General features: G+C 43.2%; 1 protein-coding gene across 2 annotated transcripts in view; it reads left to right on the forward strand.

Moving 5' to 3' along the window:
- Window positions 1-15734, forward strand: part of TAF15 (TATA-box binding protein associated factor 15) — a 329472-nt gene extending 313738 nt beyond the window's left edge. For both annotated transcript variants that reach the window (XM_030185658.1, XM_030185659.1), the window contains 4 exons: window positions 11476-11578; window positions 14205-14284; window positions 14380-14473; window positions 15387-15734. In XM_030185658.1, the coding sequence (XP_030041518.1) occupies window positions 11476-11578; window positions 14205-14284; window positions 14380-14473; window positions 15387-15426 (317 nt within the window). In that variant the 3' untranslated portion in view covers window positions 15427-15734. The remainder of the gene's footprint in view (window positions 1-11475; window positions 11579-14204; window positions 14285-14379; window positions 14474-15386) is intronic.
- The last annotated feature ends 666 nt before the right edge of the window (window positions 15735-16400 follow it).

Raw genomic sequence — 16400 nt, forward strand, 5'->3', positions numbered from 1 at the left:
TATCTCTTTGGAGTTGAGTTGGTAGGAGGCTGCTGCTCTCATCAAGCAGCATAGGGGCACCCTTACCCCACTGAATATATTAGGGGGTTTCTGGGTCCCCTAAATTTAGGCTTAAGTGGGGAAGGCTGTTAGTAACCCCATCTGACTCCAATCATTGGACCCACTATCTTACAATCTAAACTGAATAACCATGAATCAATCATGGACCAGACAATCCTTAAGGGTCTGTCTAGGGATGTACATTTCCCCAGTTAGATCCAGAAGTCTTGTCATTGTATTCTGGTTTTTTCACTGTCCATATCAAAGTAACAATTTTTCCATAAGTAAGAAATAAGGAAAATGAAAGACAAATTCAAGCTTGAAGTTTTATTACTCACCCAAATCATAAGTACATAAGTACATAAGTAGTGCCATACTGGGAAAGACCAAAGGTCCATCTAGCCCAGCATCCTGTCACCGACAGTGGCCAATCCAGGTCAAGGGCACCTGGCACGCTCCCAAACGTAAAAACATTCCAGACAAGTTATACCTAAAAATGCGGAATTTTTCCAAGTCCATTTAATAGCGGTCTATGGACTTGTCCTTTAGGAATCTATCTAACCCCTTTTTAAACTCCGTCAAGCTAACCGCCCGTACCACGTTCTCCGGCAATGAATTCCAGAGTCTAATTACACGTTGGGTGAAGAAAAATTTTCCTCCGATTCGTTTTAAATTTACCACACTGTAGCTTCAACTCATGCCCTCTAGTCCTAGTATTTTTGGATAGCGTGAACAGTCGCTTCACATCCACCCGATCCATTCCACTCATTATTTTATACACTTCTATCATATCTCCCCTCAGCCGTCTCTTCTCCAAGCTGAAAAGCCCTAGCCTTCTCAGCCTCTCTTCATAGGAAAGTCGTCCCATCCCCACTATCATTTTCGTCGCCCTTCGCTGTACCTTTTCCAATTCTACTATATCTTTTTGAGATACGGAGACCAGTACTGAACACAATACTCCAGGTGCGGTCGCACCATGGAGCGATACAACGGCATTATAACATCCGCACACCTGGACTCCATACCCTTCCTAATAACACCCAACATTCTATTCGCTTTCCTAGCCGCAGCAGCACACTGAGCAGAAGGTTTCAGCGTATCATCGACGACGACACCCAGATCCCTTTCTTGATCCGTAACTCCTAACGCGGAACCTTGCAAGACGTAGCTATAATTCGGGTTCCTCTTACCCACATGCATCACTTTGCACTTGTCAATATTGAACTTCATCTGCCACTTGCACGCCCATTCTCCCAGTCTCGCAAGGTCCTCCTGTAATCGTTCACATTCCTCCTGCGACTTGACGACCCTGAATAATTTTGTGTCATCGGCGAATTTAATTACCTCACTAGTTATTCCCATCTCTAGGTCATTTATAAATACATTAAAAAGCAACGGACCCAGCACAGACCCCTGCGGGACCCCACTAACTACCCTCCTCCACTGAGAATACTGGCCACGCAATCCTACTCTCTGCTTCCTATCTTTCAACCAGTTCTTAATCCATAATAATACCCTACCTCCGATTCCATGACTCTGCAATTTCTTCAGGAGTCTTTCGTGCGGCACTTTGTCAAACGCCTTCTGAAAATCCAGATATACAATATCAACCGGCTCCCCATTGTCCACATGTTTGCTTACCCCCTCAAAAAAATGCATTAGATTGGTGAGGCAAGACTTCCCTTCACTAAATCCGTGCTGACTTTGTCTCATCAGTCCATGTTTTTGTATATGCTCTGCAATTTTATTCTTAATAATAGCCTCCACCATCTTGCCCGGCACCGACGTCAGACTCACCGGTCTATAATTTCCCGGATCTCCTCTGGAACCTTTCATAGACATAGAGATGGAACAGAGTATTCTTATGAAGTGATCTTTTGGCAGAGATGACACAGGTCAGCCTCTAGACTCTTAAGTCTTCTGTTACATACCAAAATGCCAACCATATTTATACTTTTTCCTTCCATTAAGTTCTATGGAGCTCTAAAAAAAAAACTGTTCCTACGTAAGTAGCCCAGGTGGCCGAATGACGCTTAACCACAGATTTTGATAATTTTATCCCTGGAACAATCCCTCCCCCTTTTCCGGCAGATGGCCAGTCTTCTTCTAGCCACAATGTTCTTTCACTTCTCCTTTTTTCATACACCTGTTATGAAGTCAGAAACTGCCAAGCTAAAGTCAGTTTAGAAAATGTACTTTTTAAAACCAGTTCTTCCCTTGGCCTGTTTTACCCAGAATCCGTTAGGCTGGGCAAAGCTCTTCCAGCAGGTCCCAGGCTGGGTAGTAGGCCTCAGGCTTGTACTGTATTTATACACCACTTTGGTCCTTATAAATTTGACCCAGATACCCCAAGCCCTTCAACTCCCATCACAAAAATTTTGTATTAATATTTTCTGAATCACTTTTTTTAACGTGTAAATGGAAGCGATGTACATTACAAATAAAATTGATAATAAGAAACTAATGCCAATATTCTATAGGAAAGAACACTCATAAGAGCATTCATACAACTGTACACTGAACTGCAAAGGGCCCCTGTGACCCTGTGCACAGGTTTATAAGGGATTGTTAATTTTGCTAAGTAAGTAGGGAGACCGGTATGGATCACTTTGTGAGTCAGAATAAGGGTTTTAAACTGAATTCTAAAGTGGATGGAAGCCAATGTAACTTTTCAAGTAAGGGTGTAAAGTAGTCCATATGCCAAGCTGAGCAAAGAAGCCGAGCCATGATATTTTGAAGTTTCTGGAAGCGTTTTATTTTGAAAGCCCAGCATAGACAGTTACAGTAATCCCACAAAAGCATGAATCGGTTCTTTGGGGAAGATGAGCATATATAAAAGGTTTAAATGTTATTGATCTTTATGAAAGTTGCACTAGGAGTCTTTATGTACTATGCAAGTTAATGGGAGAGGAACCTGAATGATAAATGTCTGTAAAGCTCTGAGGTGTACTTTGTGGTTTCCCTCAATAAAGCTTCTTATTTAAAAAAAAAAAAAAAAAAAAAAAGCGTGAATCGAAGTATGCAGTCTGTCAGTCAAGATGGTCTTTTACAGATATTAATCTACGAAGAGGAAAGAACCTGTTCTTCAAAACTGTGGATATGTGAGATGGGAAACTTAGATATGAATCTAAAATTACTTCTAGATAATTGAATTGAGTAACCAGCTGAATTGGCATGCCAAATAAAACAGGTGGTGTAGAAGTTATACGGATGTGGCCAGTGATCAACAGGCTGTCATCTTTTGAGGATTAAGAATCATAAAATGATCCTAAAGCCACCTGGATATGTTGTTAAGGCAGTTTTGAAAGAGTGAAAGTTTGGGATTAGAACTGGTAGTATAGTGGACAATCAAGATATCATCAGCATAGAAGTATGTACTAAGAGCAGAAGCTTGAGTAACTGCAGTTAACAGACTGAAATAAACAGAGTATGGGGGAGAGGATGGAGCCCTGTGGGACATGGCAAAAGGGTGCAATTGGCTGTGTGAATTGAGAACTTTAAATGATCAGCTTTGAAGAAGAAAAACAAACAATTTATGAACTGTACAACCCAGTAGAGGATAGACGCTGCAGAAGTAGATTGTGGGCTATAACATCAAACACCACAGAGATGTCTAGTGACATAGCTAGTGTGATGTAACCTTCATCTAATTTATGATATTTCCTGCTTAATAATGAAATTGGGACAGTTTCCATGCTAAATCCAATCCGAAAACCAGACTGTTGGGGATGTAGTATATGAGATGCTTCTAAATGAGGTTGTAATTGAAGGAATACAATATTTTCTTTTTTTTTAATGTTTGAATATTTTTATTAAGCATCATTACAATACAACAATGTAAACGCATTCATTTTTTTCCCCCATGTTTCCCCCCCCCCTCCCCCTCCCAGCTCTATTTCAACTGTCCTTATTGGGTTAATCGCTGAAATTGAGACCACAGTTCAGAAGATGGGTTGTACCTTCCCATTCTTTTGTCCGTTAGTTGCTCCAATTCCCCGACCAGGGAAAGTTTCAGAGTCCAGTCCAGCTCTGAGGGAGCCATCTGTTTCTTCCAGTGCATTGCAATGACACTCTTAGCCGCTGTTAAACAAATCCTCTTAAGGCGTCTTTGCCATTTAGTTCCTCTTCTGTTACCGAGACCCAAAAGACACCAGTGCGGCGTGCATTGGAACGGCTTATTCGTGCTTTCTGAAATTTTTGTCGTTACTGTCTTCCAAAATGGTTGTAGAGTCCGGCACGACCACCAAATATGCAAGAAAGTCCCCTCCTCATCTCCACACCTCCAACACAGGGAGGATGCCGAGGAGAACATAGCATGTAATCGATGCGGGGTATAATACCACCGCGACAATATCTTAAAAGCATTTTCTTTTAACAACACACAATTTGAAGCTTTTTTGACTTCTACTACTATAGCCTTCCATTCATTTACTGTAAACTCCCGTTGCAGATCTTGTTCCCATTTTATCATATAAGCACATTTCTCAAAAGATCTACCTCTAATCAATTTGTACAACATAGATATAACTCTTCTCATTTTCCCCAATGATCCCCACAAATTTTCAAGTTCCTCATATTCTTCCGGGTCCCTCCTCAACCACCCTTGTTGGCTCATATAATGCTTGACTTGTATATAAAAATAAGTATCTCCCGCACCTCCCCCACACTGTTCCCGGATCTCCTCCAAGGGTCTTAACTCCCCATCATCCAGGAGATCCCTGAAACAAATCAACCCCTCCTCTTCCCACAACCCTGCAACCTGGTGACCCATTCCCACTTGAAAAGCCGGTTCCCAACCTATACCTGCCAGTGTGGAAGTTTTCCTCTTTAGCCAGAACCTGGTTCTGAAAGAGGGCCCACAAGGTCAACAGATGGTTCACAAATGGATTTGTTGTCATTTGACCGTATACCCTCGGTTCTATTGAAGCCCATATAACCGACTTCAACTTATAACCCTGCACCATCTCTTGGTCTAAACTAGCCACCACCGATGGAGCCTCCTGACTCCATGCCACTACAAACTTTACCTGTGCAGCCCAAAAGTACCATTCCAAATTGGGCACCCCCCTTCCCCCCAGGTCTACCGACTTCCACATCAATTTCCTATGTATTCTCGGAGCTTTACCCCCCCCCCCCCCCCCCCCCCCCCCGTATAAATTTCATAATCTCCCCCTGAAGCTTATTTATTTCCCTTTTAGGTACCTGCATAGGCAAAGTCTGGAACAGGAACAAAATCCTGGGTAAGATATTCATTCGTACTGTAGCTATTCTCCCCCACCAGGATAGCCATTTACCCTGCCATCCCGCCATATCTCTATGTACTTGTTGAAACAACGGTCCATAATTTAGTGAATATAGCTGATTCAACTCAGAGGGTATCTGGACCCCTAAGTATTTGATATTGCCCTTCTTTAGGCGAAATGAGAACCCCTGGAGCATTTCTACCAGTCGACCCTGTGGGATAGACACCTCCAAAATTTCAGACTTGTCATAGTTTATCTTAAAACCTGAAGTCCTACCAAATTGATTAAGCTCTTTCACCAAGTTTGGCAAAGTCGTCAGGGGACTCGTAACAAAAAACAGAATATCGTCAGCAAATAATGCCAGCTTGTGTTCCCTGCCCGCTACTACCATCCCTTTTATGTCACCCATCTCCCTTATCCTTTGCGCCAGCGATTCAATCGATATCGCAAATAACAAGGGAGATAGTGGGCAGCCTTGCCTCGTACCTCTCCCTATCTTAAATGCATTAAAATACCCCCCGTTTACCTTGATCCTCGCTGAGGGTCCTTCATATAACCTTTGCAACCATCCTATCAACCCCTCTCCAAAACCTAGATGCCCCAATACCTCCCATAGATAGGGCCACTCCACCCTGTCAAAGGCTTTTTCAGCATCTGTGCTTAGCAAAGCCATAGATCGACCCTTCTGTTGAGCCTCCCAAATAATATGCAGTGTACGACATATATTATCGGCTACTTGTCTCCCCGCCACAAACCCTGATTGATCTGGGTGGATTAATTTGGGCAATATCCCCCCTAGTCTGTTCGCAAGGACCTTGGAGAGAATCTTAACATCCAAATTAATTAGTGAAATTGGTCTATAAGACCCACATGCGGAAGGGTCTTTGCCTGGTTTCAGTATGAGCGATATACCAGCTTCATGCATACTAGATGGGAGGGAGCTGCCCTGAAAACAAGCATTGCCCACCCTTACCAACAACGGCCCTACCTCCCCAGCAAAGATTTTATAAAACTTTGCAGAGTATCCATCTAGTCCTGGGGCCTTCCCTCCTTTAAGTCCTTTTATAACCTGCCTAATTTCCTCCAAATGAAAGGGGGCCTCTAGCTTTTCACAATCCTCACGAGATAACTTGGGCAACCTAAGAGAGCACAATTCCTTTCTAATTTCACCTCCCTCCACCCCAATAGTGCTAGTATATAGTGTACTATAAAATTTCAAAAATTGATCCCTAATATCTCTATCCTTATAAAGGATCTGATCCCCCTGCCCTTTAATTTTGGTTATCAGCGAGTCCCGTTGACGGTGTCTCAAACAGTTAGCCAGCATCCTCCCTGACTTATTGCCAAATTCAAAAAACTTATGCTGGAGACGTTTCCTCAGGAACTCCACCCGTTCAACCTGTATTTGATCCAAGGCCGCCCTCCATTTACGTACCTCCCGCAACTCCTCTCCTAACCCCCCCGTCTTGATGCTTACGCTCCCAGTAGGCCAACCTCTCCCTGGCTTCCAGTTCTTTCGCCTCCCGTTCCCGTTTTTTCCTGGCGCCCCATTTAATTAGGTGACCCCGTACCACCGCCTTTAAAGCATCCCAGAGTGTGCCCTCCGATACCACCCCCATGTCATTCATACTACAATAATCTTGAATTACCTTGCGTAAGTCCTCACATACCTGTTTATCGCCTAAAATTCCCTCATTAAGCCTCCAAAATCTCTGTTTGTCCTCTTCTCCCAACCCCTTCAAGTCAAGTTCTACTGGGGCATGGTCAGAGACTGAGATAGACCCCACATCTGCATCCACAACGTGTTCCCATAAGACCCGGCTACACCAAATCATATCAATACGTGTATATGAGTTCTGAGAGTGAGAAAAAAATGTATATGCCTTCTGGGTCGGATGTTTAAGTCTCCAAACCTCTAGGAGATCTAATCGTGAGGCCAGTGCCCTCAAACTCCGAGTATAAGGCTTGTGTACTGTAATGTGTCCCTTAGAGTGATCCATAGATGTATTCCATAAGTTAAAATCTCCCCCCATAATCATCCCACCTCTTTGAAATTGAAGAAGCTCCTCCCTTATATGCTCAAAAAACTCTCCCTGACCTGAATTAGGTGCATAGATATTCACAATTGTCACAGATTTCCCATATAAGAGCCCTCTGACCGCTAAACAGCGCCCCAATTCATCTCTATAAATGTCATCAGTTACAAATGGAATCCCTTTCCGAATATAAATGACTAAACCGCCCACCTTTCCCCCTCTTTTATCAAAGTGTGCAATACATTCACTGTAAGCCCTCTGATGTAATAAATGTGCCTCTCGGCGTCTAATGTGTGTCTCCTGCAGCAAGACTATATCCCATCTACTCCTCTGTATCTCCCGATATACCAAATTTCTCTTCCTCTGCGAATTTAACCCATTCACATTCCAAGTTCCCACCCTCAACCCTTTCCCTCCCTGTACCCCCCTCCCGCCCCCCTGTTGCTGAGCGGTACCATTTGCCGCCAGCCTAGTACTGTAAGGAAATAACCCCTCGCCAGAGCTGGCTCCCCCTCCTCCCCCGCTGTTTTCCCCCCCTCCCCCCAAATTCTTATTCCCTCTCCCTCCACTCCTCCTTTCCCAAACTCATTACATTATAACAGTGTAATAGACATCTATTCTCTGAACTCATAACAGAAGAAAATTATTGCAAACCCTGTCTGGCAACCCTCCAGGGCTACTCAACAACCTATAACTGTGGTGAACTGAAACCAGTAGTCTCTCATACTTTCCATCAGGGTACTCTGTCCATTTCTGGCCTGTGGGAGCCCGGCCCTTTGCGAGAACCCGCCTTTTGCCACGACGATCCTCTCTTCTCGGTTGCTACTTTTCCTGGTTTTCCTGTATCTCCTTCAGGAGGCAAATTCTTACAGCCGAGCTCCTTCAGCACTTTCCACGCTTCATCCAGCGAGGTCACCCGCCTCGTTTGGCCCTCTACTGTAAGCTGCAAGCCAAACGGGAAAACCAATCTATACCTGTAATTAGCCTGTTGAAGAAACTTGGTCAAGTCCCGAAATTCTCGTCTTCATTGCAGCGTGCCCAGGGCCAGGTCTTGAAATACTAGCACTGTTTGATTGTCCCAGGGAATTTCACCCATCAATCGTGCCTTACGCCAGACCAGATCTTTAGTCTTATAATCCTTAAAGCATGCCACTATATCTCTGGGCTGCTTATCTCTTCGGGGTCCCAGGCTTCTGTGTACCCTATCAAATTGTATCTCAGTCCCGTCTCCAATCATGTGCTCATCTCCTTCAGATGCCAAGATAAAGGCACAAATTGCTTTTACCACCTTAGTGCAGTCCATATTTTGATCCGTTTCTGGGACCCCCTTGAATCTTAAATTATTTCTTCTGGATCTATTTTCTAAGTCCTCAAGATCCAGCTGCATTTTATCTTTCTCTGCACGCAGGGAGCCAATCTCATTTTTCATCTCCAAGATGTCTCCCTCCACGTGCTCCAGTGCTTCCTCAGCTTGTTCCACCCTGCTGCCAATTTCCCTCACCTCTTTCTGGATGTCCATCACTGCATCCTTGATTGTTTTCCTCACTGCCGCCATTTCAGCTTTAAGCGCTTTAAACCAGCGCGTTACCTCCTGCTTCGTGAGTTCAGTATCGCTTTCTTGCTGCTCCATCAGCCCCTCCGTATCAGAGCCCGAGTCCGCGTCCGCCATTTTGTCTCGCGCCTTGCGCGGGGTGCGACTCGATGCTGCCGCTCCGTCCCGCTGATCAGCGCTATATTTAAATTTCTCCGGGCGCTTTCGGGTCGCCATCGATCTCCGGACTCTGACCGCCTAAATTCGCGATCGCGGTTTCGCTGGGGGAAAATCGCTGTTTTCACTGCTGCCCCGACGGAGCTCAAACATCAAGCAGCCATCTCTGACGGTGACGTCACTTCCTCCTCGGAATACAATATTTTCTATACTTTTTTTTTTTTTTTTTTTTTTTAGCAAAATTAAGTTTGAGATTGGGTGGTAACTTGCAGTGATTGATGGATCAGAAGATGTATTTAGCAAATTACTACTCTACCTATGAAAAGTTATTCCGTCGTCATACTTCCTATGTACATCCATATGCTGCATAGGCCGGCTTGTTTAAAAATATAAGGGAGATTAAATAAAAATGCCACCAACAAAGAGCAACAGCGTGGATATAGCAGCTCCTAGGTTCACTCGCTTTGTGTGGAGTGTATGGTGATGATGGCGGAATGAGGAAGGAGAAACTAACCATTTTACCTTCCTTATTCCATCCATCCACCTTCCCTCCGACCCTGGGTGCCCTCCCGGCACATAGCTCGAGGCAGCCTGGTGATCTAATGGCTTTTTGGGGGCAGGAAAGATCCCCACTCTTTCCTGCCCTGTACCGCGGTGCTGATCCTCTCTTCTCTGCTTTTTTAACATGGCTGCCGAGACTTCCAGTGGCAGCTTCACAAGACTGTTTTGATATTGAGAGCACTCAAGTTGCAAACTAAGTTGAGTCTCTTGCATTTGTTGGGCCCCAAGGGCCTGGGATTATGTGCAGGGTCTGGCCACTATGGCTACAACTTTAGATGTGGGCTGTCATGTATCCAGTGGACTATCTTGTCATGGTAGTTGCCTAAGTCACAGGAGTTTGAAGTGGAGGAGTAGCCTAATGGTTAGTGGAGCGGGCTTTGATCCTAGCAACCTGGGTTTGATTCTCACTGTAGCCCCTTGTGACCTTGGGCAAGTCACTTAACCCTCCATTGCCCCAGGTACAAAGACTTAGAATGTACCTGCACATAATGTGTACAGCACTGCATACATCTAGTAGTGCTATATAAATGATTAGTAATAGTAGAGTTTGAGGTCACACTTCACTCCCCGCCTCTTTCAAGATTTTGCTGGTTGATAGGATTCCTTATGGCACCACCTCAGTGGGATTGATTTGGACCCACCAGATTGAATTGTTCTAACAACTGACACCGCCTTGCCGTTACCCACAAAAGTTGGTATATTAAATTCCTTAAACCACCAGCCTATCAGGGGCAAGTGACACAGGGTCTGTGATCAAACCAGTGTCTTTGGCCGTCAGTTGCCTGGAGATGAGCTATTTGCCTGGCTCTGGCAGAATTCCTTCCCCTTTTCAGGCAAAAGCAGTTCAACAGTGCCACAGTTGCAGCTTGCATCAACAAACACAGGGGTTGCTTTGGTGGTGGGGAACAGTTTCCAGGTGATCTTGGCAGCACACACAGCCAAAGTGGAGAAATCCCACTGCAGCTACTTGTGACCCTAGGCAAGTCACTTAACCCTCCATTGCACCCAAGTACAAAACTTAGATTGTGAGCCCACTAGGGACAGAGAAATTACCTGTATAATATGTAAACCCCTAAGTTGTATCACAGGAAGGTGGGGTCTGAAATGCATGACCCCCCCCCCCCCCCCTTTAATACCTCTTCCTGATATCTGTGAACAGAGTTGATAAGAAGAAAGGATTATGATTGGGCCCCAGACACTGCAAGCACCAGTTATGGGTGTCCATTAGGCACATGGTTCTGCTCCACTGGGTGCACTCTTTAAAACTTCTGGGAGTGTTCTGGGTATGGCAGGAAAAAGAGCCAAGGTGAAGTCAAATGTTTTAATAGTGAAACACCCTGACTAGGTGACCGAGGCCTAGTGGGCTGCAGAAAGAGGGAAATGGAAACGGGACTGGATATATCACCTTTCTGAGGTTTTTGCAACTACATTCAAAGCGGTTTACATATATTCAGGTACTTATTTTGTACCAGGGGCAATGGAGGGTTAAGTGACTTGCCCAGAGTCACAAGGAGCTGCTGTGAGAATCGAACTTAGTTCCCCAGGATCAAAGTCCACTGCACTAACCACTAGGCTACTCCTCCACTCAAGCTTGAAAGGGCAAAAAAAACTGACAAAAAAAAATCACCTCAAATTGTAATGGAGAAAAACTACACAAACGCGAGCTGGGAGGAGAGATTGAAAAATGCCTCCACATTGCTGTATGGAAAAAAACAGGACACATCTTGTCCTGCACGGCAATGGCATTTGGAAAGGTGTGTACGTATCCGTGGTGAACTGCTCTCAAATGCTTCCGAAATAATCACCAAGGAGCAGTTCTGCGCCAGGCAAGAAATGATTGCATTCTTCACACTATATGTTCTAAAGTATTTTGTAATTGTACCCACAGGTTACAGAGGAGGCAGCGCAGGTGGTGGCTATGGTAGTCGTGGGGGTTACCAAGGTGGTGGTGGAGGAGCACCAAAGAACGGAGACTGGGTTTGCCCTAACCCGTAAGCATGAATTTATTTTCATTCTAAGATGAAAGTTCAAAAATGAGTTTCTGTTCTACTTGAAGCTTTTTTAATGTACCTCAAATTTTAATTTTAACGGGCATAGGGAGAAAATGCAGCTTATAACTTCAGGAGGAGGTATTTATTGCCTGTAACTTACTCTGAGCTGTTTACGCTTAATAAAACAAAGATGTTTAAATTTGGCACCTCCTTCAAAATGAGCATGCATGATGTTACTGACCCCATGTGGCCACACATGCATATTTTTCTCAAATTCGGGACTGATAGTTTACAAAACAATTATTCCATATAGTTTGGAAGATTTGCAACCTTTTCTAGCAGAAGCCTCTAAGGCAGCAGGAGCTTAATTGGGGTTCTAGTACCTTATTTTTACAGCCAAGAAGCAAGTATTGAGATTATTTCCACTTGCATATTTATTTATTTTTATATAGCCGTCTCTGGTATTTTGGTTTTAAGGCAGTCTCATGCTGTGGAAAAGAATCCCGCTTTCTCCAACGCACAAGGATGTCAACCCTGTTTACTGTTGCCAATTCTCATTTTGCCAGCTGGTTTTCTCTAGTAAGATCTTCATGTAGAAGGTTAGCTAGGTATACCATGACTGCAAAAGTTTTCAAAACACAATTCTCACTCCCATGGTTGCAGGGAATACACATTGAATTTAGAAGTTGTTTTGTAGGAAAAAGATTTAAAGAGAATGTTTTAGTTTGTATTGAATACCATTTAATTAGATGACCTGATGATGGATGTGTGACTGAGTCTGTTAGATCATATTTAATATAAATGTGATAGTACAACTATTTTTATAAAAGACATTAATTCCTATGTGGATTAGTATATTATAAAGGTGGCACACATTTGTGCCATTATTATTATTATTATAGCAGCAGCAGCATTTATATCCCACATTTCCCAAACATATTTGGTTCAATGTGGCCTACAAAAGAAGCTATCAGAGGTAGAGAATTACATCGTGGTTGTACAGTGGTGAATCGTTACATTTAAGATGAACAAAAAATATCAGTGATAGTTACATTGTAGATGAACACTGGTACATTATAAAAATGACTCTACAAAAGCCGTCACGTAATTGCACCTGCATGCATGTGTTGGCTTTTTTTAATTTGATACAGGAGTTTATATTCCATCTTTTCAACAATAAAACTAAGTACCTGCATCAAAACTGAATAAAATAAATACTGAAGTACACTAAAACAAGCTATATTCAGACGTGCTGATCCTATTCATTCTCCATAACCAGGCATGCCTACATGTATATCGCATAAAAAGGCACTCTCGGGCAGGAGATGCTCTTGCCTGGTTAAAACACATGAGTCTGCCTATTCACTGATAATTCAGCTGCATTTAACCAGACAGTGCCACTAAATGTCAGCTCTAATAGTCCCTGCACTGTCCAGTTAGTGCTAGGGCGGTCTTTGGGCAGAGCTGTTACGTAACTAGTTAGCAGCAATATTCAGACCACTAACTAGTTAAGTAAGCAGATTAAAGTTAAGACTGCAGAAGAGGCCATCTTCCTTAACATCCCTCCAGACCGGCCCAGAATGCAACTGATGGGTTGTGCACGCCTTCCAGCAGGTGGAGACTGAAAACTCTGAGAGCCAGTAAGTGCCCTGACTAACTGGAACTAGACTCATTATCATCAGTCTTGTTCTAGGCTGCGTGTGGTTTGCTATTCGCTAAAACACAAATTCTATTAAATATTATAGAAAAAATTATACAGGAATTAGAGAAGATTCTTTTTAATTACCCACCATCATAGCATCAGACATCAGTTTCAAGTTATAACAAACTTAAAAAATCTAACATGAGTACCTCTGGTAAATATAAGTAATTAGACTAATTAGATACAGAAGAGAGAAAGAAGTTTGTTCCTCACAAAAAGCTCACAGAACAGAGAGAAGGCAGAGACAGAAAGAATGAATGAAACAAAGATTCATAGCTATAGAGAATTAGATTCTATCAGGTACGAAGGGGGTGGGGAAGCAGACCCCTTCGGGAAAAACATAGGCCATTGGACGGATCTGAAACTCACTCTCCATGCCTAGTGGTTTTATACAGGGCCACCGAGAGGGGGGGGCAAAATGGCCCGGGCCTCCAAGGGGGGCCCAGAGCCGGTGTCAGGCCGCCGGCGCTGCAGTCCCCAGTCTCACCTGCCTGCATCCTCGGCTTCGGGCCCCCTTCATTCAAAGTGGCAGTCGCAGATTGCGTCTCTTCTGGCCTTCCCTCCCTGTGTCCTGCCCTCTCCAAAACCGGAAGTTACATCAGACGAGGGCACCTACATCTCTTGGTCCTGGCTGAAATTCTGCCTAGGCCTACTTATGTCTGTGGCAGTCAACATTTATAAACCTGCTGGCCACCACGGGCTGAATATTGACCAGTATGTTCCCTAGGGCCTGCTTTTGTATGTGTACACTTGGGCTTGATCTTGTAAAAATACATGCCCAAACTGCCTATAAAATTATGCCTCACAATCTTAGATTTACTATGTACCTTGAAGGTCTTGTTCTCTAAAATGATATTAGAGACATCTCTGCATGCAGGCTTTTATTTAAATATGTGAATTTCTTGATTAAAATTTCCTTTGCAGATCATGTGGAAATATGAATTTTGCACGAAGAAATACCTGCAATCAGTGTGATGAGCCCAGACCAGAAGATGCACATTCAGGTGTGAAAGAGTAGTTGCTGCAACATTGATGTAAAGACAGTTTAGGGCATTTGGCAAAATGTGGGATTTCTAACTTCATATTTTCTGCATTGCAGACCGTGGCGGTAGAGGAGGCTATGGAGGTTATAGAGGTCGTGGTGGTAGAGGTGGAGATAGAGGTGGTGGATATGGGGGAAAAATGGGAGGAAGGTAAGATTCCGCTCAGTAGCCAAATCTGAATAGGTCTGTGAATCGTGTATTGTTGAAATGTTCATACTTGCAGCAGTTTAATGATAAATGCCAGTGCCCTATCTCACACAGAATGTTGCGAAGCCAAGCTTGAAGACTTTTATATAAGGTAAATGGCAAGGGCAGAGTAAACTAAAGCATTCTATAACTATTTGCAGCTTGTAGACACAATGATTCCCAGTTTAGAGGCAGTCAAGATTAGAACAGGTTGCCCAGCAGAAGGATTTGCAGTAAAGTTCTTGAGCTTGTGTTCCTTAGTCTCACAGCATTTTCCAAAGGTAGGCAGTTGGGCAACCTTGGGCGTTCCAAGGAGAATCCCTTGGTAATGGAGCACAGATAATATAAGTAATAGCAAGTGTTTGATAGCAAGCTTAATCTGATATAAGGCATCTCCCATACATGAGCGACATGCTGTAAAGAACACGTCCATCTTTTAGATATGGGGTTTCCCACCAGTAAACTGATGTGGCTTGGAATTGAGGGGATAATCTAACCCAGTGATTTTTCAACTCACAATTTCTTACAATTTCTCATTCATAATAGGTTTTCTAAATGTTAAACATCCTTAGCTATCCCAGTACATTTTGAATAATTGGGTTCTTGAAAAAAAAAAACTTTCTTATGCATTACTTGGACCTCTTTGAGGACCCTTAGCTTGGAGTCAGATCATTAAGGTCATACAGCAGAATCTGCTCAAGGTTCTTTTAAAGTTTAAAATAGCATAGGGTATTCAGGTTAGCTATAATAATTCTGGAATGGACCAGTTTTCTAACCGTATCATTCATGTAGTGGAAGTAACCAGATTATTGTACATCACAGGAATGAGTTGTGTAAAATTTGAATGTTTTTATAATTTTAAAAACATTTCTTGTAGGAGTGACTTTAGAAGTGATCAGCGCAATAGACCATATTGAAGAACTCCTGGAAGATCCAGCTTTTTGACGTATTTCGATCAATGAAATTGCAAGTTTCGCCTGCTGCTTTTACTTGCATTTCCTCTTGGGTAGTGGAATTATGTGAGGGGTTTTTTTTTCTGGTGGGAGGGCTGTAACTTTTAGAGTTTTTGTTTGCCTCCAAAAGTTCAATAATTTCATCTTAATTTCTAACATTTCCTCCACTCAAAAGTCTGTAAAAAGCAACAGAACTGGAACTACAGGTATTGCCAAATTATACATATGTTTTGTAATACAACAATAAAATCTGATTGTTTTTATTTGTGAAATCTTTTGTCTTTCCTCTGCTGTTTGGCTACATTTTCTTATAGGATTGCATGCAAATATATATATACCATACAGAAACGTACCCCATCAAAATGACTTGAAATTCTATGTTCAGTAATTGGGGGTAAATATTCAGCTGGAAGCTATATGCCTGGATATTTAGTGCAGGGACATGTCCAAGCACCAGCATTAAGTATCCAGGAATGTGAGACGGACAGCACTTAAGTGCTGATATTCAATCCTTAACCTCTATTTGTGGTCCTACTTGGCCAGTTAGCTTAACCAGTGAAGGGCTGAATATTGGCACTTACCCGGTTAAGTGCCAGTTCCACCTCCAGACCATCCACAAAATGGCCAGTTTCTACTTTTTGCAGTTAAAGGGGATATTCAGCAGCACTATCAGGGTAAGTGCTGCTGAATATCTTCGGATAGGCAGTGGAGCACTATTTAATCGGTTAGGATCCTCTCTGACCTAGTTTTAATTTTGAATATGGACCCCTTAGTATGCTTAGTAAGTGTGCTTTGTTTGGTTTGATTCTTGACATCAGCTAAGCTTGAGGAGTGCTCAAATACCAAGTGCAGAAATACAGAGCAACGTGATTAGTGGGGAAGGATACAGATCAAGAGAGGCAGAGTGACAGTTCTCTGAGGGCAAGCAGGCATAATAT

This window comes from Microcaecilia unicolor, chromosome 13 (assembly GCF_901765095.1).
Source record: "Microcaecilia unicolor chromosome 13, aMicUni1.1, whole genome shotgun sequence".
NCBI classification, from domain to species: Eukaryota; Metazoa; Chordata; class Amphibia; order Gymnophiona; family Siphonopidae; genus Microcaecilia; species Microcaecilia unicolor.